We start from the raw sequence: 25,049 nt of genomic DNA, 5'->3' as shown, positions 1-25,049 counted from the left end.
CCACCGTAGGGCAGTAAATGACAGACAGACGGATGTACCAATTTTCATGAATGCTTTATAATGAATGCCACAAGAGTTTCAGGCAATCCTGCCTGGAGGCAGAAGCAAATCATATTGCACTCAGGTGCATCCTAGAGTTGTGATTCATAACACTTCACTGAAAGGTCTCAATCCATCAGTACACTACACTACAGTACAGTACAGTACTAATGTTAGTCGTTCTACACAGAGGATAAAGAATATGACTCGGTACTCATACTGTCTGCGTACATGTTGTTGCACTGTTTGTTCAGTCGGCTGCTAAAGCACAGAAACGTAGGTGCTAAATAGCATGAAGCTAAGGTTCTTTGTTAAGTAAGATATCCTTTATTTGTCCCGCAATAGGGAAATTTACAGTCAGAGTTCAGAAAGGAAAACACTGGGTAGGGAGAAGGAGAATTTGCATCTAGGGATCAGTTGGGAGAGTGTGTCATCCAAAGGGTCACCGGTTTGAATTCCGACTCCTAATCTCTGTTGTTGAAGTGTCCTTGCGCAAAATAAATTCTGAACCCTAATTGTCTCCCAATAGGCCTGGTATCACCTTGCATGGCAGCGGCCATCCATTGGTTTATGAATGTGCGTGTGAATGGGTAATCGTGAGTGTGTAATCCACTCGATCAGTAAAGTGTTGCAGGCACGTGATGGTGTGGATAAATTACGTGAATAAGTACACACCATTTACCATTCATAGATGAATAGTGTGTAATCCACTTTGTTTTATGTTTAGTTTGACAGTAAACTTCAACTGATCATGGCATTAACCAGCTTGAAACCTCTCTGATATTCATCTTGCTGGCATGCCCACTTTTTGCACACACCGTGAGTCTGTCTTAAGTGAGCATCACACACACATTAGATTTGTCCTTGTGAGTCCGATGGATCATTTGGGTTTTTTTGATAAGTAGCTAAATCAGAAATGTTCAGGCCAAGACTATTTGTCCGCCACTGGGTTCGTTGCACTCGGTTTTGCTTCCCAACACTGAAGGTCAAACGCAGAGAAGTCAAAGTGTGAGCTCAATTACTGCACTTGCATGTGCTTGTACTCTATGCACAATTGGGAAAGGAGACCTTTTAGGAAAAGGTCAGCCGTGACTATTTTCTTAATATGTGATTAAAAAAAAAACTTTTTTCATTACTGCACTTGTTGGAAATGAAGTGGAACCTTCTAGCTCAAAACCAGTCCATTTCAGAATGCTTGTGTGCCTCAAATTTGTTTATCACATTTTCTTCATATGAAACGGTAGAATGTAAAGTAACATACAAATATTTTCGCCTGTCAAGTGTAAAAATAAATAAAACAATAAAAATAACGTTCGTAATGCTATGATAAAACATTACGCACCCAAAATGTGTTCTTAAGTTGAAAGCTCATTGAAGGCAAGTTGACTCATGGATTTCTCACTTTTTTATGTTTTATTTTAAACTGCTTTTACCTGCGATTGTCTGGCAACCAGTTCAGGGTGTACCAGGCCTAATGCCCGATAACAGTTGGAAAAGGCTTCACCACACCCGCGACCGCTGTGAGGAAAAGTGGATTAGAAAATGGATGGATGGATGAACTGCATATACATTAATAGTGATGCAAGTGGAAAAATAAGTTCACCGCTCTACAATAAAACTAAAATTTGACAGAATTTCATAGTCTAATAAAGTTTTCACTCAAATGAGCTCAAACCTTAGCAAAATGAGGAAAAACTAAGATTAAACGAGACCTATTCATAACTTCAACTCTTCCTAGGTGTCTTATAAATTCTTTTGTGTGTAATGTTTGTGAAACTGTGTACAATTACAGAATTTGTAACATCCATATCACTTGGAATATGTTGTTGGAATTTGATAAAATGGTTCATTTTCCACAGGAAGCCAATTCAATTTTCATTAGGACATGTGCAGTATCTTCCCTTTTGATTATGGTATGTCAGACGTCACCAACGCGGTGCCCGCGGGCACCAGGTCGCCCGTAAGGACTAGATGAGTCGCCCGCAGGCCTGTTCTAAAAATAGATCAAATAGCAGCACTTACCAGTGAGCTGCCTCTATTTTTTATTATTATTTTTTTTTTGCTATTGTTGTTTAAATCAGACTTGCATGTAACTTACAAATGACAACATATATATAAAAACACTTAAAATTTAAAATGTTTTTTGTGTTTAATATAAATGAACTCTGACCTAGTATAGTTCATAGCGTTTGTTGCGCTCATACAAACAAGCTAGCAGACGCAACGAAACTGAGGAGAAGAGTTACCCCAAAAAATGGCAGAAAAAAGAAAGAAAACATATCATTTTCACGACGAATGGGAGGGAGAGTTTTTTTTTTTACCACTGTGAAAGGATCCTGCGTGTGTCTCATTTGCGGGGCAACTGTGGCGGTAGCAAAGCGGCACAATGTGGAGAGACATTTCACTACGTGTCACACAAGTTACCACGCTAACTACCCACCGGGCAGCGCACTGCGAGCAGAGAAAGCCCGTGAGTTAAAGGCTGCTTTGTGCAAACGGCAGTCTTTTTTCACTAGACCGGTTAAAAACTCCCAAAAAGCAACCGAAGCCTCGTTTAGAGCTACGCAATTCTTGATTAAGAAAAAGAAGGCATTTACAGACGGGGATGTTGTCAAAGAAGTAATGATGATGACCTTGCATTTTTAACGGACATTACTGGGAAACTGAACAGTTTGAACTGTGAGCTGCAAGGCAAAGGTAAGACTGTTGCCGATATGATAAGTGCTTTAAATGCATTTAAAGCTAAGATGAGCCTTTTCTCTGTGCATTTACAGAGAAAAAAAGTGCTGCACTTTCCCTCTGTGCAGATGGTGCAGAAAGACAATGCTTCTGCATCTGAGGCTTTTGACAAAGTTGCAGAAAAGTACTCTCAGGTCATAAACAGAGTTGGTCAAGAGTTTGAGAACAGGTTTTGTGACCTGGATCAGCTTGAGCCATGTGTGTCGTTCATTTCTAACCCTTTCATGAACGTGGACATATCATGTATTGCTGAGCAGTTAAGTGCAACATTCAGCCTGGATGCTGAACAGGTGGAGATTGAAATTGTAACACTGCAAAATGACCTCCACCTCAAAGCCCATCAGGCTGCACCAAACTTTTGGTGCCTTCTTGACACAGAAAAGTACAGTGGTGTATGCGCAGCAGCTATGAAGGTTGCAAGCCTGTTTGGTTCAACTTATCTTTGTGAATCAGCCTTTTCTGACATGAACTTCATCAAAAACAAACACAGAACACGCCTCACTGATGCACATCTGCAAGACTCACTCAGAGTTGCAGTGTCAAGTTACACACCAGAGTACAACACACTGGTTAACAGCATGCAATGCCAGGCTTCCCACTAATTGACATAGAAACAGATAACAGATTTGGTGTCCAGTTCAAAGTGTGACATGATTTATTTAAAAATTTGAGAGTTGATTTTTGTATTTTACATGAGTTATTATTTGTACAAACATGGTGCAAAGTAATTCATGATTTGTTAAAAAATGTTAGTGGCTAGCTAGTTAAAATGGGATATTGTGATTTCATAATACTGTTGTAGAAGTGATCATTTTCAAATGTTTGAAAAATATAAAAATAAAGTGTTGCATATTGATATTTATCTGTTTTTATATATTTGTTGTGAGAAATCATTAACATGATCAGTGTTTTCACAAAGATAAATATCATTAATTATTAATAATAACATAGAGTTAAAGGTAAATTGAGCAAATTGGCTATTTCTGGCAAATTATTTAAGTGTGTATCAAACTGGTAGCCCTTCACATTAATCAGTGCCCAAGAAGTAGCTCTTGGTTTCAAAAAGGTTGGTGACCCCTGTGGTATGTCATTTAGAGTGTCATGTTGACGAATCGGATGCTTTTGACTTGAGGAGGAGAAAGAAGAGTCGCTTTCATTAACGGGCAATCCCTCGGAAATAGTCTGACACCTTAATTAATGTTATTCTTGAATATTTCAGAATGCACCTCCAGCAGACACTTCTCCTGGACCCTTGTCATGAATCTTATTTGTTATATATTTTTTAAAACCAAAAGATTTGTCCTACTTTGTTTGGCTTGTTTACTGAACGTATAGCCCTAGGGGACACTGGGCAATGTGCCAGGACCCACTTTAAATTATTCTTACAGATGAGAACGTGACCATGATAAGATGGCGCCACTCAGTTGGCGCCAAGCCAAAACTGTGATGCACACCTTCATCCCTTTAGTGAAGTTGTCAAGAACGTTTGAATGTCACACGCTCAAACATTGTATCGTCATCAGAGTCGCTTTCATTATCGGACAATCCCTCGGAAATAGTTCGACACCTCAACTGACGTTATTTTTGCATATTTCTGAACGCACCATCAACAAATGCTTCTCCTGGGTTCACTGTGGCACTTTGAAATATCTATGCACGCATGCTGACCTCTTGTGGATCCCGGTCGGGGTTGCACATCAGTTGCGGAAGAGCCAGGTTGCAGCAGCGTTGTGAGATGATGTATTTCTGAACGGCATTCCCACTCCCCGGGGTGCAGCCCTCCCACCCGTGTTATTTTGTGATTCTCTTTCCTCTCAACATTACGCCAGGGCCAATGTTTCTTCTCTTCGGCATCATTTACCATTCTCTTTCTTCTCTCCCTCCAACGCTGCACCTGCTGGCTCAAGCCAAGGAATGAAAAACGAATAGTCTCCCGGTTTGATTCGGGGTATGAATAAAACATTGTTTAATTCAAAACTTGCATACGACGCTCTCTCGAGCTGCCTTATTTGTCTGTGAGTGTCTGTGTGTGGAAGGGTGTAGGGCTCAGCACTAAATGACATACAGTGTCATTAAGTGCGGAGCTAGTTTGATGGTAAGGATGCTTGTAATAGTCAAGGTATTGATTGATTCTAAGCCTTTAAGCTCCAGATATTGGAACAGAAATGGTGCAGCAACATTTATAGACAAACATAAGAGTCTTGCATTCTTAATCCTCTGAGTGCATGTCTTGGCTGGTGCATCTCGGCAGGAAATTAAACCTCCTCCCTACATCCTGGTTCCGCCCTGTGTGGTTGGTATTCCATTGTGATTTTTCGAGACATTGGCACCGTTCCTCAAAACCTCCTCCAACTCAGTTCCTTAACGCAGGCTGAGAAAGGCCTTGACATCACTGTCGTCTGATTGGCTGACAGATGGAGGGGTTTCCTTAAGCAATGCGGCAGAACTTCACCGCACACTCCACGTTTTACGCAAGTAACACTCAGCCGCCGGCACCAATGCATAAAAATGCAGTACCACAGTATTATTCTCCTATTTTGTCCACCAGATGTCCCGAGCAATGCTTCATTTACATGATGTATCTTTTTATAAGTGACTGCAATTCTTTTTCTGCTCCGCATCTTCTCCAACACATTATACATCTGTATTGATTGTCTGTGTGGCTGGGCTCTCGGCGTGACGGCTACGCCAAAAAGCAAGAGGAGGAGGAGGAGGAAAACGTGTTTGGCCAGACATCTGGCTCATTGATTGGAGAGAAATTCTGTACGTTCACGCGAGCCTTCTAATGACTCATCAGCATCAGGAGGCATTAGGTGCGGTGACTAAGGATTCAGTGTCATCTCAGCAGTGGATAGATTTTGTTGCATCCAGATCCCAGTTGTCATATCATCTCGTGAGCTAAAGAAACGTGAAACAAGTTCATGATCAGTGCAGGGAGACACGTTTGTTCTTTATCACGATAGGATGTACACGCTAGATCAAACATGCTTTAGTACGGAACAGTGACACGTTTGAGACCTGAAGTCAGATGTTTGATCCTGAAATCGGTAGTAGTTGAAATAATTCCAAACTTGCCATCATAAAATCCTCATTAACTATTTCAAATTGGACATTATCGAAATTTGACCTTTTATTGTATGTGTACAAATACAGTGGTACCTCTACTTACATAATGAATTGGTTCTGGAAGAAATTTCTTAAATATAAAATGTTGTAAAGTGAGACTCGGTTTCCATGTACCGGTAAATGCCCTAATCCGTTGCAACCCACCCCAAACCTCCGACATGCTATGTTTTATGAAGCATAAAAAAAGCATCAAAATATGTAACAAATATAGGTTACAATTAGATTATTGAGAGTACAATAAATGAGAGTTGTGCATAATGTAAAAAACAAAGAATAAAAATGATGGTCATTCAACTTTTAACTGCGTCCTCATCATTATTTGCCCTCATTAGTTCATGTTATCTGTCAGAAGTGGTTCTTGCCTGGCATTTTGTAAAGACCTGATTCAAAGACATTTGCATTTGTCGGCTTTTAACAATCCTTCGAAAATCCCCAAGGCAAACATTAGCATAGTGAGCGGTGACTTTTTGTGGGTGATTCACATTTACGTTAAACTATCGGAACACCTCATGGCCCGAGGGGCGAATGATGAGGACGCTGCATCAACACATATCTATCTACTGTACACGCATGATAGAAGTCCCTCTTAGAAAATCAGGAAACTCGAAGCTGTGAGTAGCAGCCCAATACTGTATCTTTACCTTTCGTATCTTGAAATGTCTTTCGTAAAACAAGTAGTTTTCCCGTTGAGGCGTTTCGTAATTTGAAAATGTCGAATGATGAGACTTTCGTAAGTAGAGGTCCCACTGAAGTTCGTTCTCTGCTGTGCCTGCCCATCCATTAAGTGTGAAATTAAACCAGCAGTTACTCCTGAAATGACACGATTTCAACCGGACAAGAAATACTATTTTCACCAAAGCATGTCACAGACATGATATTAAGACTCCTGGAAGAAAAAAAAAAGCATAATAATTCAGACAACAGACAAATTTTCTCTTTGACATGTGAACTCAGCGGCTTGACAAATTTCCCATAGAGTGCAATTATATTTAGGAAAGTTCCAAGCTGTTGCCAGCATCAATTGTTAATCAGTGCAGCACGTACTTTGTGACATTCTAGCACGCTGAATTCATTCTTAATGCAATGAAAACCACAATATGGTCTTTAAAATCTTGATTCTCATTCTCCCTCTGCACGTCTATGCCTCCTTGTACCCCCTTTTTTTCCCCCCTTGGTTGCCGGTGTGGTTGCTCCACTTCAAGTGGACTATTGAGCAGCATGCCTCATTATAGATAAGTCTGTCAGCAACAGCCTCTACGAGGACAATGCGAGTGACCCGCACGTCACGCACACACAGATGTGCTCGCACACAAGGTGACAGGAAAGCTAATCCTAAGTGACGTTGCTGCTCTTGCACGTGGCGTGAAGGCAAACAAACACCATTTCTCTTTACTCTCGTGGCACTAATGCATCCTGGCTGCATAGAAACGGAGCTCCGATTGCACGCATCGCTGATGGAAACACCGACATATTGAACCGGGCAGTCGCAAATAGATATGGAGGGAGAAACAATGCAGAACCCGAGCTGGACTAAAAAAAAAATACATTTACGAATACATTTCTGGCCCACTCGTTTGTTGACAAGGTGACATATGGGACTGGGCGATGAAGGTGAGAAGGAGCTGCTTGTTGAAGGACAGAGTAATGAGAAGAAGGACGGAAATGGGGTATAAATGTGATGAGGGGGGGAAAAAAAGTATTCTTACTAGCCGTAGGCATCCGCTGGATTTTTCCACCTCATTCGAGCTGTCGTGTTGGTAAAAAATTGGAACTGCAGATGTCCTCTGTTCATTTTGTTATTTCCAACCTCTTTCTCCTCTTGTTCCATTAAGTGTACGAAATCTCACAAAACGTTATCAGGGTCAAGAATGGCAAGTGGCATTTAAAATACAATTTGTATTTGTAAAGTAAAAAAGTAGCTTGCGCCCCACTTTTTATTTTTGATGTGCCGATATTGTACATGAGGGCAGCGTTGCGTTTACCAACTGGATGTGGGAATCACAATGTTATATCACAATATTATTCCAGCAATATCAATAGTAACACTATATGGCAAATGCATCATCGTCATTTCAATAAATCCATCCAATGGATTTTGGCTTGTCCTTTTAGGGTCACGGGTGAGCTGGAGCCTATCCTGGTTGGGCTACACCCATTCAATCACTTCTAGACAAACACTCACATTCATACTTATGCAATATATACACACACACAGTACATATGATACATTGCACTGTTGATGTGCTGTCCTAACCAAAAAAGGAATTCCCTACGTAGCAATGCCGTTTATGGTTCTGTGGGTATCATCCCATTTCCTCTCTTTGCCGTGACCGCTACCGTTATATGGTGGCATCACAAAAAACACGAATGAGGAAAACACCTGTGGAATTTGTCCTTTTGATGTTTGTCTGAGCTAAAGCCTCATGAGACACGCTGACACACCACGTGTGCTTCAGGTCTCTTCGGAGTTGTGGAGTTCTCATGTGACATCGCGGAGGAGGTGATGGGAGAGATAATAAATCATTCTTGTCCCTTTGGATATACAGCTCTTGTCAGAAGCTGCTATAACTTCTGTGCATGATAGAGTCCTTCAAAATCTAAAAAGTCAAAATAAAAGTTGTACTTGTGGCTCTGAAGTGATCTCGAACAGTCTGTCATGTGCAGGATGCAAAAATATCATTTAAGTTGAACTGAAATGTGCAACACTTGGGTGAGCATTGTGAATGGGCTGAAGTTATGCTTCTGGGTTTCAGTCCTCTGTGGTATTTTATGTTTGCATCCTCCTATAACCCCCTCACCCCCCTTCAAAAAAAAAATCCATGTTTGGTTAATTGAACACTCAAATGCTGACTTGGGCCCCCTGGCTCCTTAACTAAAGCCAACAGTTTCCAACTTGGGCCTTAAAGTGGACAGTCATTTTAAATTGGACTGGCAAATCGGTGCTGTTGTTAAATCCAGCTTCTTTCATCTTAGGCAGTTGGCTAAAGTAAAGCCTCTCCTTTCTCAACATTGCTTGGAAACAGTAATGCAGGCCTTTGTCACGTCTCTGCTGGATTACTGCTCTGTATTTCATTTGGAGTCAGCCAACCCTCCATCATGCTTCTCCAGTTGGTACAAAATGCTGCTGCTCGCCTCTTGATTGATACTCGTAAGATGTAGCACATAACTCTTAGTCTGGCATCCCTTCACTGACCCCATGTACATTTCAGAGTTCCTTCTAAGATTCTATTATTTGTTTTCTAATCTTTAAATGATCTCCCCCTATCTTACCACCCTGAGCTCCTCCACCCATACGCGCCCGCCCGGTGCCTCAGGTCTGCGGACCAGAAGCTTTTAGAGGTGGTGCCGAGGACCAAGCGAAGGCTCACAGGGGATCAACCCTTCTCCGTTGCCTCTCCCTTTCTGTGGAATAACCAATTGCTAAATGTTAGGCAAGCCAACTCGTTACCCATCTTTAAAATTCGATTTTATATTCACATTTTTACTCGATTTCTTTTGTGCATTTTACTGTATTTATAATTAAGTTATTGTTTTATTGTTTGTTGTTGTATGACTTGTTTTTTTTCTCCATGTACAGCACTTTGTATACAGCAACAGTTGTTTTAAAGTAATTTATAAATACAGTTGTGAGTAGAGTTTTTGTTGTTGTTTCTAGTTTTGTCAGTACTATCGTAGTGGTCATTGTCCTACATTCCAAAAACATGTTAGCTTCATTGAAAACTGGTCGAAAAGACCTAAAGGCGTGAATGTTTATGTGAATGGCTGCTTGTCTATATGTGCCGTGTGATTGGCAGGTGGCCAGTCCGTGGTGTACCCTACCCTGCAAAAGGCAGCCGCTGTAGGCTACAGCTAATGCGTGACTTGAATGAGGATGAATCCTATAGAAAAGGATGGTTGGATGGGAAATCAAGCCTGACTGTGACTCGTACTGTGCATTTGTCCCTCTGTTGGTCAAAAGGAGCACTAAGTGAAGCCGACTGTGGACGATTACACGGGCCGGCGACTGCCATATGGTTGTCAATTGTGGTCATGATTGGTTTATGGTGCTTAGATTTAGCCGTGGTTAACTTTTACACAACTTGAATCCATTTACACACGTGTATAGTAGGTAAGAATATTTATCTCCCCGCCCCCATATAAAAGAAAAAAATATAATCACCTTTTAAAAATCGCTCAAAACATAAATTTTGTATACCACAAATTATGAACCCAAAACACGCAAAACATGATCTTATAACATTGCTCTTACACATGATTTGATTTATGGGGGGGGGGGGGTTGAACACGCTCTGTGGTTTCCAGTAACAACCAACTCCCTTACATAGAGACCTTCAGTTCAGTTGTACCACTTCAACATACTTCATAATTACTGTATAATTATTTTTTTGTCAGTCCCTTGGCTATATCGACGAGAATCTTAAGGAAATTCACAAAGAGCATCAAAAAACGCAAACGGGTGATCTTTTTATCAAATATTTGGGAATAGGTTCCACGGATAAAAATGCACATGAATGAATTCTTGAATAGTGAATCGCACATTTGCACAGGATAACTCTCGTGTGTCAATCATAGTGGGGACAGCTCAGTCTGTACCCCCAAACTGCAATCCAGTAAGTTGATGTTCAGACCTCTCCTCGTTTTCAATGTATCTCCTCCTCATCCTCTCCCCTTCTCCTTATCCACCGCCTCTCGCTCAACCCCTCGACCCCCCCGCACATCACTGGCTTCCTGACGAGCGCTGCCAAAGGAACTATCAGCTCATTCCTCCATCCCAACATCAGTCGGCAGGACCAAAAGGAACTTCAACTTGTCGCTCGCATCCAATCGGTGACAACGTATCGTTTGGGGACTTTGGTGATACAAAAACAAGGATCTTGAGTTGTTTTTAAAGACGGTAAAAGTGGACAAGTTCGACTCGAAGAGGACCGCTATCTTTCTTGCGTCGTCGGGCAGGTGTTGTGTTTCTGCCCGAAGTGGGCCCGGTGCGTCAGTGGAGCAACGCACGTGCGATGAGCCACGGCGCTCCACCAAGATGTTGACTCTGGATGGCTTGGAGGTGATCGCTGTGCTGGTAGTCATGGGTCTCTTCATCAAAGTTCTGGAGCAGTTTGGGATGTTTGAGCCTGTCGGTGGGGAAGGTAACACCTTTACTAACCTTGATCGCAACCCATGCAATTTGAGTTTGATGCGCACATGAGTTTGGATTTGCAGTGTCCCCCCCACACCTCCCGGTTCTGTCTGTGTGGTCCCTCGGCGGGCTGCCGTTCTCGTCTGAGGGTTTGTGTTACCGGCGCAACCGCGGGACGTGCGCTATCCTTTTCTCTCCATCCCCACCTATCTCCCCTGTAACGTGAGCCTCGTGCGAGGCCTTCCTCTGGCACCAGGGTGCATGCTCTTCCCTTTTAATCGATAACACTAAGAACAGAGTGGGCCTGAGTGCTGTTTGAAGGCGATCTTGTCAGCCCATTCGCTTTCAGTGGGACCAATACTCGGGGAAAAAAAAATAGCTCAAGTGAGCTAACAAAGAGCTACAACACTATATAGGCACAAGTATTGGGGAAACACGATTATTTGACTGACCAAAAATGAAAGTGGAAGAAAATATAGAGTTGGTCCCCCAGCTTACATTATACCTCTCTTCTCACATGAACACTTTGAGACAGTAATTCATGCCTTTGTCACATCCCGGCTGGATTACTGCAATGCCCTGTACTTTGGAGTCAGCCGTCCTCCATTAAGCGCCTTCAGCTGGTCCAGAATGCCGCTGCTCGCCTCTTGACTGGTACTCGTAAGAGGGAGCATATAACTCCTACTCTGGCATCCCTTCATTGGCTCCCCATTCATTTTAGAGTTATTTTCAAGATCCTCCTCTTTGTTTTCAAATCTCTGAATAATCTCGCGCCACCTTACCTCTCTGAGCTCATCCGCCCCTACACACCTGCCCGGCGCCTCAGGTCTGTGGACCAGACATTATTAGAAGTACCAAGAAGTAAACTGAGGCTCAGAGGGGATAGCCTTTTCTGTTGCTGGTCCCTCTCTCTGGAATGACCTCCCACTGAACATTCGGCAAGCCTCCTCGCTGCCCATCTTCAAAGCCCTCCTCAAAACTCACTTGTATTCTATGGCATTCGACTCAGCATGACTTAGATTTGTTCTTGGTTTTACTGTTTGGTGCTTTCTACCGCCTTTATTACCGATTTGTCTTACTGTTTATTGTGCATGTCAAATTGCTCCATGTACAGCAATTTGTATGCAACGATGGCTGTTTGAAAGTGCTCTATAAATACTGTTGACTTGACTTGGACTAGATGTTTCAGTTTGACAGCAGGTTTTTTTTTTTCGTGTTTCCGTTCATCCAGAAGAAGTTTGTCAGAGGTATCTGATATTCCAGAGTGCATTCCACAGGTATTTGATTTGCTTCTTCTTCACCAGCATCATCAGAGCATAGCTTCAGGGGGGAACTCACTTTGGGCATTTTGGGACCTTAAATGGTTTCACTGATAGCTGATTATGTCTATACATTTTAAATAGTTGAATTAAATCTAAGGGGCGGCCCGGTAGTCCAGTGGTTAGCACGTCGGCGTCACAGTGCAGAGGTACCGGGTTCGATTCCGGCTCCGGCCTCCCTGCGTGGAGTTTGCATGTTCTCCCCGGGCCTGCGTGGGTTTTCTCCGGGTGCTCCGGTTTCCTCCCACAATCCAAAAAACATGCGTGGCAGACTGATTGAACACTCTAAATTGTCCCTAGGTGTGAGTGTGAGCGTGGATGGTTGTACGTCTCTGTGTGCCCTGTGATTGGCTGGCAACCGATTCAGGGTGTCCCCCGCCTACTGCCCGAAGACAGCTGGGATAGGCTCCAGCACCCCCTGCGACCCTAGTGAGGATCAAGCGGCTCGGAAGATGAATGAATGAATGAATGAATGAATTAAATCTAAGTTATATCATCTTTTGAGTCTAGGAAAGAAGGAATTAAACTAAAGGTCCAGTGTGTACCCTCCCCTTACCTTTTAGTAAGATGGGATAGGTTCTAAATCACCCACAACACTAGTCGACACATAAAATGGCTGAATGGAAATTAACTACGCTGATGTTTATTTACTCAATTTTATTTTGTGAATCGGTTCCACAAAATCAAATCATTTTGGTCCAGATATATTACTTTAAAATATATGTAGATCCAAATTATTTTATTCCACCAAAAACTTTTTTCAGTGATATTGAAACTATTCCTCATATGTCCAAGTTATATTTAAGTTAATTAGGTTAATTATATAAACATAAAAATGTGTTTTGCATTGAAAAAAGATGTCTACATGTTTACTGCATCTTGTGCTTGAGAAGACCTGCATGCCGTTTCACGGCTACTTTCATTCTCCTGGATGTTGGATGAGGACAATTGTCAAGGTGTGCCAACAGTCCTTGTTCTCTGAACAACGCACACACACACACACACACACACACACACACACACACACACACACACACACACACACACACACACACACACACACACACACACCACTATCACACAATGAGCATCTTCTTTCTACGTATTTTGACCATTCATTAAGAAAAAGGGCCTCATGTTCACCGAGTCCCCGATGAATACTCAAACTAATGAGTTTTCTCATGAATGGAGAAGATAACTTTATTAGAGCTCACTCACGGGCAGCATTCTAAACTGTCACGCAGTACATTCATTATGCTGTCGTCTTGTGAAAAGTCGTTCAAATTATAGCCGATTGTCAATAGTTGTGTGACGTATTTGGTCTACCTTAGCTGCCTTGATTAGGTTATTTAATGCTGTGTGGCATTTTGAGAACAATAGTGGAAAGGAGGTTGGCGGGGCTACTAGTTGCATGTCCATGTCTCCTTCCGGACATGAGTAGACTTACTGCAGTCATCAAATAGACACTGACAGTACTTGTGAACTTTGCAATTGAACGTGACAGTTGATGTGAAGAAACTCTTACATGAGTGAGTTTTTCTCTCAACCATGCTGCCCAAACTACAACAAACCACCCTTCATGTTTCCATATTCTGGAAAGTTGCTTCTACACTTTAAAGACTCAAATAATTTGAGAGAGTATTTTCTTTCATATTCTAATGTGGAATTTGAATAATTTGCTGAGTTGCATTTAGTTCTCAGACAAACTCACTGTGTGAATTGTCATACCAATGAACAATTTAAGGTAAATGCGTTATTTCTATGAATAAATTAGACTATCAGAAGAAGAAAAAACAGTGAGTGAGATAGACCCAGATAGCAAATTTTCCACTGTCAAAAATGTTGCAATCAGTATTGTCCCGGTGGTCCTCTCCAGACGCGGCTACAAACGTGTGAGGGCGGAGATTTATTGTATGTAAGGGTTTTAGATTTTAGAATTTGAAAACACTAAAATAATCAAACATCTGTGGGAAGGTTACAACCCTGGGAAAAGTTGTTTCCAGTGGTCCCCACAATATACAGCATGTGTGCATATGAAAGAAGACTCTGTAGCATAAAATCAGACTCAGCAAAAATCAGTTCTCCATCTCAAAAGGTTATTTTCACCGATGTGTGTGTGGGTATGTGAGAGAGAGAAAGAGAGAGAGAATGAAACAGGAAGAGAGATAAGTGCAGGTAAATTGCTTGGCAGGGCAAATACACAAAGACTCACGTGTCCATCGACTTAGATTATAATTGCCCTTCAGGAGCAAACATATACAAAAGTGTGTGTGTGTGTTTGTTTGCGCGCCTGTGTGTGTGTGTGTGTGTGTGTGTGTATGCATGCGCATGTGTGCATGCATGTTAGTGTGTATGTACTACTGTGTTCTTCTTGTTGAGACAAATCCTTTATTTTATTAATTTTTCAAAACCGTTTTTTTCCCCATGCCTGTCCTCAGCGCTCCTTAGGGCACACACTTTTATCACGCTTCTATCATGTGCATGGAATAGATGTTGCTGTGTTATCTGAATCCTACTCAAATTTATGGCAATATCCATTTTCTGAAACGGTTTATTTTGAACCGATTATTTTGATGTTATGGTGTCTTGATTTTTATGGTACATAGTCTACGCCAGTGGTCACCAACATGGTGCCCGCGGGCACCAGGTAGCCCGTGAAGACCACTTGAGTAGCCCGCCAGTGCCTGGATATTGTGATTTGCTAGTAGAAATTATGATTTAAAAATGCAAACATTGGCAGTACTGTGAGACATTTCGAAACACGATCAAAGTCTGACAATTTAAATCATCAAGTATTAAAAATAACACATCCTCATATTATTGAAGGTATTTTGGACAAATATGTTATTTCAGACGTGTATCAATTTGGTAGCCCTTCACACAATCGGTACACATGAAGTTGCTCTCACCCTCAAAAATGTTGGTGACACCTGGTCTACGCAGTATCATTTATTCCCATTTCGTTATGTATTGAGGCGGCCCAATGATACACAACGTTTACCTTTATTACAGATTTGCTTTACTGTTTATTGTATATGTTAAATTGCTCCATGTACAGCACTTTGTATGCAGCGATGTCTGTTTGAAAGTGCTCTATAAATACTGTTGACTTGACTTGACAACATGGCCGTTCAACAACTTTCTAGTTGTAGGCCTCCTAGGAACTGAATGTAGCATTAGGCTATACTCGATATTATGTTGCAACCACTAATTGGTGTGTACCACTCATGAAAAAGAATCTTATTTGATTTACTCTGACACATTGCGTGGATCTTTATTGCACTTTATGGTCTGATGTATATCCAAATACAATTTGAGGTTTAAGCTATTTGTGGTTGTGGGTTAGGACCACGAAAAAATGAACATATGCCATTTGCACGTGGATGATTAAAAAAACCCCAATTGTGAGTGAGAACTATTTGCATGGCAAGAGCGTGAAAAGAGCGACGGCTTTTCCACTTCTCTTCTCACGGCGTAGGTGTATCTGCATGAAGATGAAAACATTGCATCGTCACGAATGAATGCACACGCGAATACATGAAAACATGCAAATGCATTCATTTGAACGTTAAATATTTGCATAATATTTGCGGGCACTTGCTGAAAGTGGCTCCTTCACATGCAAAAAGGGCAAGGCAATCAAAACTACCAATCTGCTGAGGTTAAGGGGGGAGATTTAATAGATTGAGTGCGAGTGTTGAAACTGTTGGTTGAGCAGTGCACCAAGATGACCTTCATGTAAAATTCAGTCGGGGCTCTCTGCGTTGTCCCCAGAAATTACACCTTAAGAATCCGGTGTCGTTACCAGAAAGTGATCGGGCCCCTTTCAAATAGTAATCTCAAGAAAACTTCAATGATAAGATAGTAGCTAGTACCTGTCAACGAAAGACGAGGAGAATTAGCAATTAATTTATTGGTAAGAAGTTTCTTGATCGACGTGTAATCATACGATTGCCCAAAATACATACATACGTAGTTTTGAATACAGTACATTGTATTTCTTGAAGCAAGGGAGCTGTCTGCTGCCTAATTGGGAAGTTAGGGCATCCTCAAAATCTCTGGCGAGCTTTCTAACGCAAGTTTTGATACCCATTTATGATTAGAAATGAGTGTTTCTGGTCAATAGTTTTGAGTGAACGTTATGGGCCGAGCAAACAGTCCTTGACAGTGCGACTAATTGACCACTCCCCCACCTAAAAAGGTTTACTCGTGCCTATAAATGCACTTGTGGACCTTCAACTCCTTGTGGAGACAAACAACACATGCACTGTTATCTCATATTATTTTATTCTTGTTCGCCTGACAGCGAGAGCAAGGCATTTTGACAAGGCCAACGAGAACGCAACTCTGAGAACACGTAATGTGACACAAGAGTTCCCTTCAACTCAAATGAGTATTAATTATTTTTTGACAAGCAAACTTACTCCCGACTGGCTGCATTTGACAAGGCAATTCATAAGTACAGTTTACAGCACACATCAGCCAGTGACGCAGTTGCGTTGAGTCATTAGTGGTTAAATAAGAGTGTAAATGTGTGTTTTAAAATGGAAGAAATCAGATGCAGTCAAAGAATATTAAGAAGACTGCCTGCTATGTGCGTGTGCGTGTGCGCGCGTGCGCATATATATATATCTATATATATATATATATAATGTAAACGTATGTCTATCAGATGCATGATGCAAAATTGTATGTTTTAAAAAAAATCAAAATGTAATTTTATTTCTTAACGCGATGCTACCAATTGGTTGGTTATTATATTGTTTTAAATGGATGATATTACAAAGATTTTTGAAGTTGTTTTGATGAAGGCATTTACTGTGGTCACCTGCTTTATGCAAGTGTTATACCCAATTCGGAATTTTGGTATTGTGACAGCTCAAATGAATACATGATAGCAAAAAGCAGCAGTTTGTGTAAACAGGTTCACACTGCTCAAGGAAACAAAAGATAAATGTAGCATTATTTTCTTGGAACTTTGGCATCCTAAATTGTCTCCTCAAGGTTTTGCCTTCTAATTTTTTTTATCCTCCACGTCTTAGGCTGTCGTTCGATACTCCGCCTGCTCAGCGCAGTAGTGACGAGCCGTGCTGCAGGATTTATCCGCATAAAATATGCATGCGCTAGCAGTGGCTATTCTTCACCGTGTTTTACAGCGGCAACAGTGAAAGGCTAAAGGTTGTTATCATTAGGCCATCGATTTCACGGTTGCTGTAATCGCCGCCTGCGGCTGGACCTGACTGAATGTTTTTCTTTCCTTCCTTATGGCGGGTTAAAAGATTTTCTGCAAATTGTATTTGGTTGAATCAAACCTTGGCGCGCTGGTTGGGGTGATGCTTGTTTCAACATCTAACTGTTGCTAAAGCTGTGATTGAGTTAGCGGGTGGACATTTTTTTTCTTAACCTGTTTCTGTCGCTGGTCCTATTGATTTGAAGTGTATTGAGTGGGTAGCTGTGCAGTGGGCAGCTTTTCAACACTTGAAAATTCACCATGTGTTCTAGAAGTTGTGATGTAAGAATGAATGGTCAAAGTTGGATAACTTTCATACCGTCTTGTTTGCCCTGTCATATTGAAAATATGAATCTTACTATTTGAGTGCGTCTATCTTGGAAAACGTCAATGGCTTTTGGTCTTTCATTACCCTCCCACTGTTGCTCGGGTCTTGCCGCTTGAATATAAATGAAGGATGATCACAAAGAGAGAAAAGAATAGCTTGGGGGCGGGGGGCAATCTAGCAAAGCTTATTAAATGGCTTACATTGCACTGCCCTCTCCAGGTGTGTGACTACATTGCTGTCATATGGGTCGGGAGGGGGGAATAAAATTAAACTGATGTGTCCTGATAATAAATACCAATTAAATGCACCATTTTGAACACAAAAGGACATAAAAGCAGACTGAAAAAAATTAACCACAGGACAAAGTAACTCGAAAACAGACTTTTGTGTCTTTGTCTTTATGTTCATATGTGATGTGTTTTAGTGAATTTATGAGACAAATACTGTAACTCTTTGTGAATTCCACCAGTATTGATGATACTTCCATCATTCCATTATATTCATACTTACGGTATACTGTATATACACTATTTCCAGTTAATTATTTTCTAATGGATGGAGGGGCAATCAATCAATCAATGTTTGCTCCCCCATGAAAAAAAATGTTCATGACATGTTTGTTGGTTGAATGATTTCCGTGCCGCAATGGCACTACTGTATTAAAAATATCCCCAAAAGCTAATGATCTTTGCAAATGGCGCTTAACTAATTGGAAACACCAGTCAGTTTTTAGCATCATTTGTCAATGACCTCCTCAACGTCTCCTTTGCGTGCTCATACACAGACACAGACACACACACACACACGCGCGCGCATGCCCGCGCTTTCTCTCCGTTGGACGTTTTAATCAGTTTTAAGGGAAATAATTGCTCAGGTAGACGTCTAAATATGGAGGTGTTTCAATTACGTGCCGTGTCTGGCTTGCGGCCAAATTATGCCTCAAAGAGACTAATCAAACCCGACGTATTAACCCAACGTTGTATCATTGTGTGTATTGCGTGCATTCGTGTGTGGGCTTGAAATGACAACAGATCAGGATGTCTCTTGGGGCGTCTTGCAGATGCGCTGTGCCACATCTTAAAGCAGGTCAGGCTCAAGTAGGATCCTGCAGTATGGACTTCACAAAGTCCTTTGAGGTCCACGTGAAGTTCATTTTTATTTAACTCTGGAAGGACTTTTGTATGCTCCTCTCCAGCATCCATTGCTGTTTCGCTAGCAAATGCGAGCATTTTTTAAAAACATTTTATTTTTATCTGTATGGCTCGAAGGGTATTGTTAGTAGATGGTCAACTCAAACTACATTACTGGTCACACGAGTACTATAAAATCTTCAAACCTATCGTACATTTTGTGTCACATCACGTATGATGATGGCAGGAGCTGCAAAAGTTGATAAAAATTCAAACTCCATATTGCAGTAAATTCATCACACTCATATCAAGTGTGAACGGGTTCGACTCAATATTCTTGGAATCACAGATGTTTCAAGCCGAAGCAAAGTCATTGGAAAGAAGAGAATGACATTGAAGAAGAGCGTTTCTTTGTAATATATTGATCTTCCATTGTCTCAATACATGACAACTATTCTCTGACTTTCTGCTTGAGACAGTAGCAGACATACAAGCAGCCTTCATGTGTCGCTCTTCTTTCATCGCTGATTGAATCCTCCGACTACAAAAGGTGTCTGGCCCGAATATGTCATTGTTTTCCGGAAAGCTGCGCAGCCTGTCTAATTAAATATGGTCGTAGGTGTATGCAAAATATATGTTGAGTGAGTTTCATCAATCAACTGCCCTTTGCTCATGACAGTACACACAGTGAAGCGCCTGTCTTGTCATGTCGCGCATTAATAATCTTAATAGGGCACCATTACTGTTTTTAAACAACAGCAGCTGACAACTGTGGGCGACCATGCATGACGCTGTTTTATGACTATAATCGTAAAATCAAACCTCAGTCTCATTTTCGGTACCACTGCAGTCTGGTTGCAAATAATGACTTGCAGGTTGATGAGTCTCTCAAGGTTGCTTTTTAAGTGGGAGGCAAAGCAGCTTCAGGTCTCATTTCAACTCAGACACGCATAAACTTTGCCACCGGGCAATTCAAACCTTCCTTTCGTTTTTTTTTTTTTTCCTTCCATCCCCAGCGTCCCCTATACCATCGCCTCCTCCTCTTCATTTCTTCCTTCCTGCTTTCAGACAAAGCGAATGAGACACAAAATTGACATGAGCTCCAAGACAAACCAAAGCATTTCAGGCATATAAATTCCTCCTTTTGTTTACCTTTAAGGTAGAAATTTCCGACAATGTATCATTATTCACCAACACTGATGAAGACGCCAAGACGATTGGCCTGCCATCATTGTTTGTCGATTTCTTGTTGAGCGATTGTTCAATTTTCACTCAATGCCAAAAATCTCACCCTGTCATTTCTTGGCATGGAGTTCATCTGTTTGCTACACCGACTACGCCGTTCAGGCTCACACAGCTCACTGAGCGAGACGCAAGGTACGCCCTGGACTGATTTCCCGTCAACCACATTCACATCAATGGCACAATTGGCAATTTTGAGTTTTCAGTTACTCTCACCTCTGTGATTTTTGACTGTGGGTGGAAGCCGGAATCCCCGGGGAGAACCCACACAACCACGTGATGAACATAGCGTGCATTCTATCCATCAAAGAAAGGTCTGAGCTGGCAGGGCGCATAAGTAGAACAAGTTAAGCTCAAAACCGTTGCAGTGATTGACACTGTAACTTTGCTGAATGAACATCCGTCCGTTAACTTTTGTTCAAGATGCGAGGATCTGTGGTATTTGTAGATCTTGATGTCTTCATCAAAATGTTAACTTTGGAGCAAATTTTGCTGAAATTGGTTGGCAGCCGAAGCAGCACGGTAAATAAATAAATGGCTGTAGTCTAAATCTGATCCTAGAGGTCAGATGTTTGCGGTTTGAATCTCATACTTCCTTGAGCGGACTCTACATGTTCCCCACATACTTGTGTGAGTTGCCTCATTCCACAAACATGCTTTTTAAATTTATGCAGACTGAATGATGTGAATTAGGTATGCTGTGTATTTGATATTTTATATTTGATTTCCTATTTAGAGGCGGGGGTGAGGGGGGGTCGATATATGTCGTTCAGCTGACTAACGACTAGTCCAGAATGTATCCACCCCAAAGTCACCTGAGATCATTTTCATCAGCGATGCAGAGGACAAAATGATTTAATTGATGGCCCTTTTCTTTTACGATGAAACAAAACGGCGAGGTGCAAAACAGGGCTGATGACTAAGTCATGATGTAACCTGTTTTTGATGAGTTTTTGTTGGCGAGTTGTTCTAGACTTGTGAGTGCACTGGAGTGAGTACCCATTAGCGTAGTTTTGTTAACGTCATATTTTTCTGTTACTCGAATTAGGTGACGCATGTGTGAATGGAGTGCTGCTAATTTTAGTAGCGATTGTGTGTTTGCTTGAGCAAAGGCCGATCTCAAGTGGTGAAGTTAATGTATTTTACTGTTTTGTTTACGATTGATGTTTGTATTAGTGCATTGCATTGCCAAGGTGTTGAAAGATCATAGCCAAAGGTGTTGTCATTTTTCATTTCCACCCACACCTGTGGTCACCATTTCTGGGTAGTGACTGAAAGATCGAGGTCAAGCTTTAAAGTGGCTGCAACAAATTTCCTTTGAATGTGTCTGAACACAGCAATTTGGGGGGAAAAAAACACTTCCAGCTGTGTCTAGTCTATATTTAGAAGTGCCCGTTGAGGTGGCTGGGGCATCTATTTCGGACGCCCTCCAGATGCCACCCTGCTATGGTGTTCCGGGCAACAGGGAGGAAACCCTGCAGCAAATGTTGGAAACGCTGGAGGGACTGTGCCTTACAGCTGGCCTGGGAAAGCCTCTGGGTCATACCTGTCAAAGTAGAACAGATGGCCTGAGACTGGGAAGTCCTGGCACCTCTACTTAGACTGCTGCCCCTGCGACCCAGTAGCAGAGAAGCAAAAAAATTAAATAAAATAAAATAAAAGGATAAATGGCATTTGTTTTTCACCATGTTTGGAAGGGGAGAAATATTCCCCAAGGAGTAATTAAGATGCGCTTTCTTTGCCCTGCAATGTCATTGCAATTGCCAATGTCATTGTTGTCAGGCAAGTCTTTAGCCTGTCAAGAACAGCATTCTTCTGACTTCACAATAAAGCCTCATTAATACGAACAGAGTCGATACAACTGTTAACTTTCTTACATGCAACTTTTTGCATTTCCTCAAGTCGAAAAGTGCTGTTCCGAGTCTGAAGTTGTGAAGCCCGATCTTGCTTCTCTTTCCTCCATGGGATGTGTAAGCAGGTTCGCGATAGCTGCAGCGACAAGGTAAAGCGTAACCATAGCAACATGTAACCTGGCAGTGATTCAAACAAGTAATACGTTTCTGTCACAATCTACAAAACTGTGATGTGTATTGTTTACTTCCAATCAAAATCCTGTTGGCGCACAAGGGTTGATTGTCTGTTTACCACCCAATGGACTCCAATGTGTTAATGCACCATACCACCGTGAATCGGCAAAATCAGAGATTAACTGACGATGAGTAATTCTGTTGAATGGGTGGAATTGATTCTTGATTCATCACATGTTGAGGCTATTGAAACAAAATGTGTGCTAGATGGCCAAACCCAGCGGCGGCCGTGATGCTTCCTTCTCAATTATTTTGCTGTCCAAAGAAGACAACATGACGTCGGCAAGGGAAAGTTGAGCTCAGACTTGGACGATGGGAGCACGATTCTGTTAATACGACACTCGCATGGAAATAAGAGTTGTGGACATTCAGAGAGATACTTGCTTCGCTTTAAAAATGAAATATAAAACGGACGGATATATAAAACAAACAACAATTTAGAAAAAAAAATTAAATTTAGTGGTAACAAAGCCTTCCTTTACCGTGTGCGAACATAGTCTTAGGCTGCTGCGCAAATTAACTCATTCACTCCCAAAGACGTTTTTAAACGTCTTTTCAGACTTGGTCTAGAACTGGCTTCTACTGAATGAGTTAAACTATTCTTATCTTCAAAACGTGATATTTCGGGAATATTGTAAACCCACGACTCCCTGTACATCCCTGAAATATTTAAAATGGTGATTTTTGATTAATTTTATCTATAATATCATGCAACACAAATTGCAACTGCAAGTCTGTAGCGATATACAATGAAGTACTGTGACAAGACGTGTCAGTGTGACAGATGCCACGGTAGCATCCCCGCTGTACAAAATTCCAAATACAAAGCACAAGCTTAGCCAAATTGCAGCTCTAGGCTGTGTTTGCTTGTGCATGTATGTTGTTGTTACGCTCGGCTAGAGACGAAGGCCACATCTGTGACTTTGTTTGCCGTGGCTGACTTTGCCGACTGAAGTCGCTCGGCCGCTTCTCCTAATTTTGTCCTTCCCTATTTCACCGCACTCCCTCAGATTTATCATTTGTTTTTCCGATTTGGCCCCTTGTCCTCTCTGTTGCGGTTATTTTTCTCCTCAAACCCCAGCCCTCCCCGTCCCGTCGCAATTCATTACTCTCCTCCTTTTGGGTTCCCCCTCCCAAAGTAGTGTGTGTAGTACCCCTCCTCAATGCCTCCCCCACCTCCATCTTTCCCTTCACTCAATGCCATGACTGGCCCAGTTAAACGTGGGGAGGGACGTAGCGGGCGGAGAGCCTGAGAGGTGAAGCGAGAAAGACAGACAAAAGAGTGGAGCCAGTGTGAGAGTCAGCATCTGGGAAGAACAAACAAGTGCCACTGCCACCCCGCGAGGACACGCACACAAGCGCACAATGAATTGTCCGAACTTCACCTGGAACTTAAACAACATTTGACAGCCTCTGAAGTGGCAGCGGCGGGGGCGGAACACCAAGTAGACAGCCCCTGCTCCCTCACGTTTACCGTTCCCGATGAGGGAACGCGGGGAATAACAATCCAGCCACTGTGAAGAAGAAGCAGTAGACGGATGCTGCCCGCTCTCAGGATGGCGGAATACCGGCATATGGAGCGAAACTGAAGCAAGGAGTTAAAGCGGGGGGGTGGGGAGGGTGGCGGACGTGCAAGATTTTTGCCTGTCAGAATCAGAGAGAGGGGGGAAGGCGGACGATGCATCTGTTCTTCCGAGAAAAATGGGAGGTGGAGGGGCTGCAGACGGTGGGCATCCTCCTGGTGGTGTGCAGCTCTCTCAAACTGATGCACTTTTTGGGGCTTATCGACCTGACCACGGCAGGTAAGATGAATGGTAAGCTAAACAATTGAGGGAGCGGTGTACGCCCACAGGCTACAATGATGACAAATAATCCTTGTGACAAAGTGGGACAAGGAACAAGTAAAAAACGCAACTTTGATGGAATTTCATTCCTCTAGAGCACTTCTTTGGGTGCAGTTTTAAAGATGGGAGGCTCAAAACAGTTCAGCAGTTCATCACCACTGCAAACCACAATCATAAACAGGATGGTCAATGAAACCAATTACCGGTAAGCCTTTCATGCACCCTGATAACATGATAAGCCGGCCACTGTAGTAACCGCTGTCGCTGAAAATAGTAACTCAAGTATCTTCTGTATCTCTTGAATATACCGCATCTCCGTTTTAAATCCTCATATGATTTTATGGCACACTGCGATTGGCTGGCAACCGGTTCACGGTTCTCCTACTGCCCGAAGACAGCTGGGAAAGCACGCCCGCGATCCTTGTGAGGAGAAGCCGATTAGAAAATTGATGGATGGTGTTTGCACAAAACTTCTCACCAGCGGTTTTCTCTCTACTAAACTGCGCCAAAGCGAGCCACTTTGCCGTTTGACGATCACGTTCATTTTGATTGACCATTTTTGAGCGCATATGCAATCATCACGTGTGATGGCATAAGTGTTGCGACACATGGTTGTTTCATCATTAGACCAGAAAAAGAGAAATGAAAATATGGAGCCCTCTTTTCCCTTGTGGCTGGGTCAGCTTCCGCTTTCCTGGGAATACTTTCTACAAGATATTATAGTATGCACGTGGCAATTTTTGGTCTACCTGACCGACAATGTGGCTCACTGTCTCTGTTGTAGTTGATCCAAATGGCAGTTTTTATTTTGTTTGTAAGTTGTTCTTTCACAACAAA

The 25,049-nt window shown here is 42.1% G+C and overlaps 1 protein-coding gene across 10 annotated transcripts in view; it reads left to right on the top strand.

The window, feature by feature from the left end:
• The window catches only part of LOC127610353 (Kv channel-interacting protein 2), a 93,321-nt gene that overhangs the window by 56,242 nt on the left and 12,030 nt on the right, over positions 1-25,049 (top strand). Inside the window, exon 1 of one of the 10 annotated variants that reach the window (XM_052080381.1) lies at positions 10,296-11,042. The exons of 5 other annotated variants lie outside the window; for them this stretch is intronic. In XM_052080381.1, coding sequence (XP_051936341.1) covers positions 10,937-11,042 — 106 coding nt within the window. In that variant the 5' untranslated portion in view covers positions 10,296-10,936. Of the gene's footprint in view, positions 1-10,295; positions 11,043-23,384; positions 24,183-25,049 lie in introns of those variants that run through there. 4 more of the 10 variants (XM_052080386.1, XM_052080379.1, XM_052080380.1 and 1 more) reach the window with 4 other exon arrangements.

This window comes from Hippocampus zosterae, chromosome 11 (genome assembly GCF_025434085.1).
Source record: "Hippocampus zosterae strain Florida chromosome 11, ASM2543408v3, whole genome shotgun sequence".
NCBI classification, from domain to species: domain Eukaryota; kingdom Metazoa; phylum Chordata; class Actinopteri; order Syngnathiformes; family Syngnathidae; genus Hippocampus; species Hippocampus zosterae.
The sequence above is the reverse complement of the archived record's forward strand: the minus strand, read 5'-3'. Positions and strand labels throughout refer to the sequence as shown.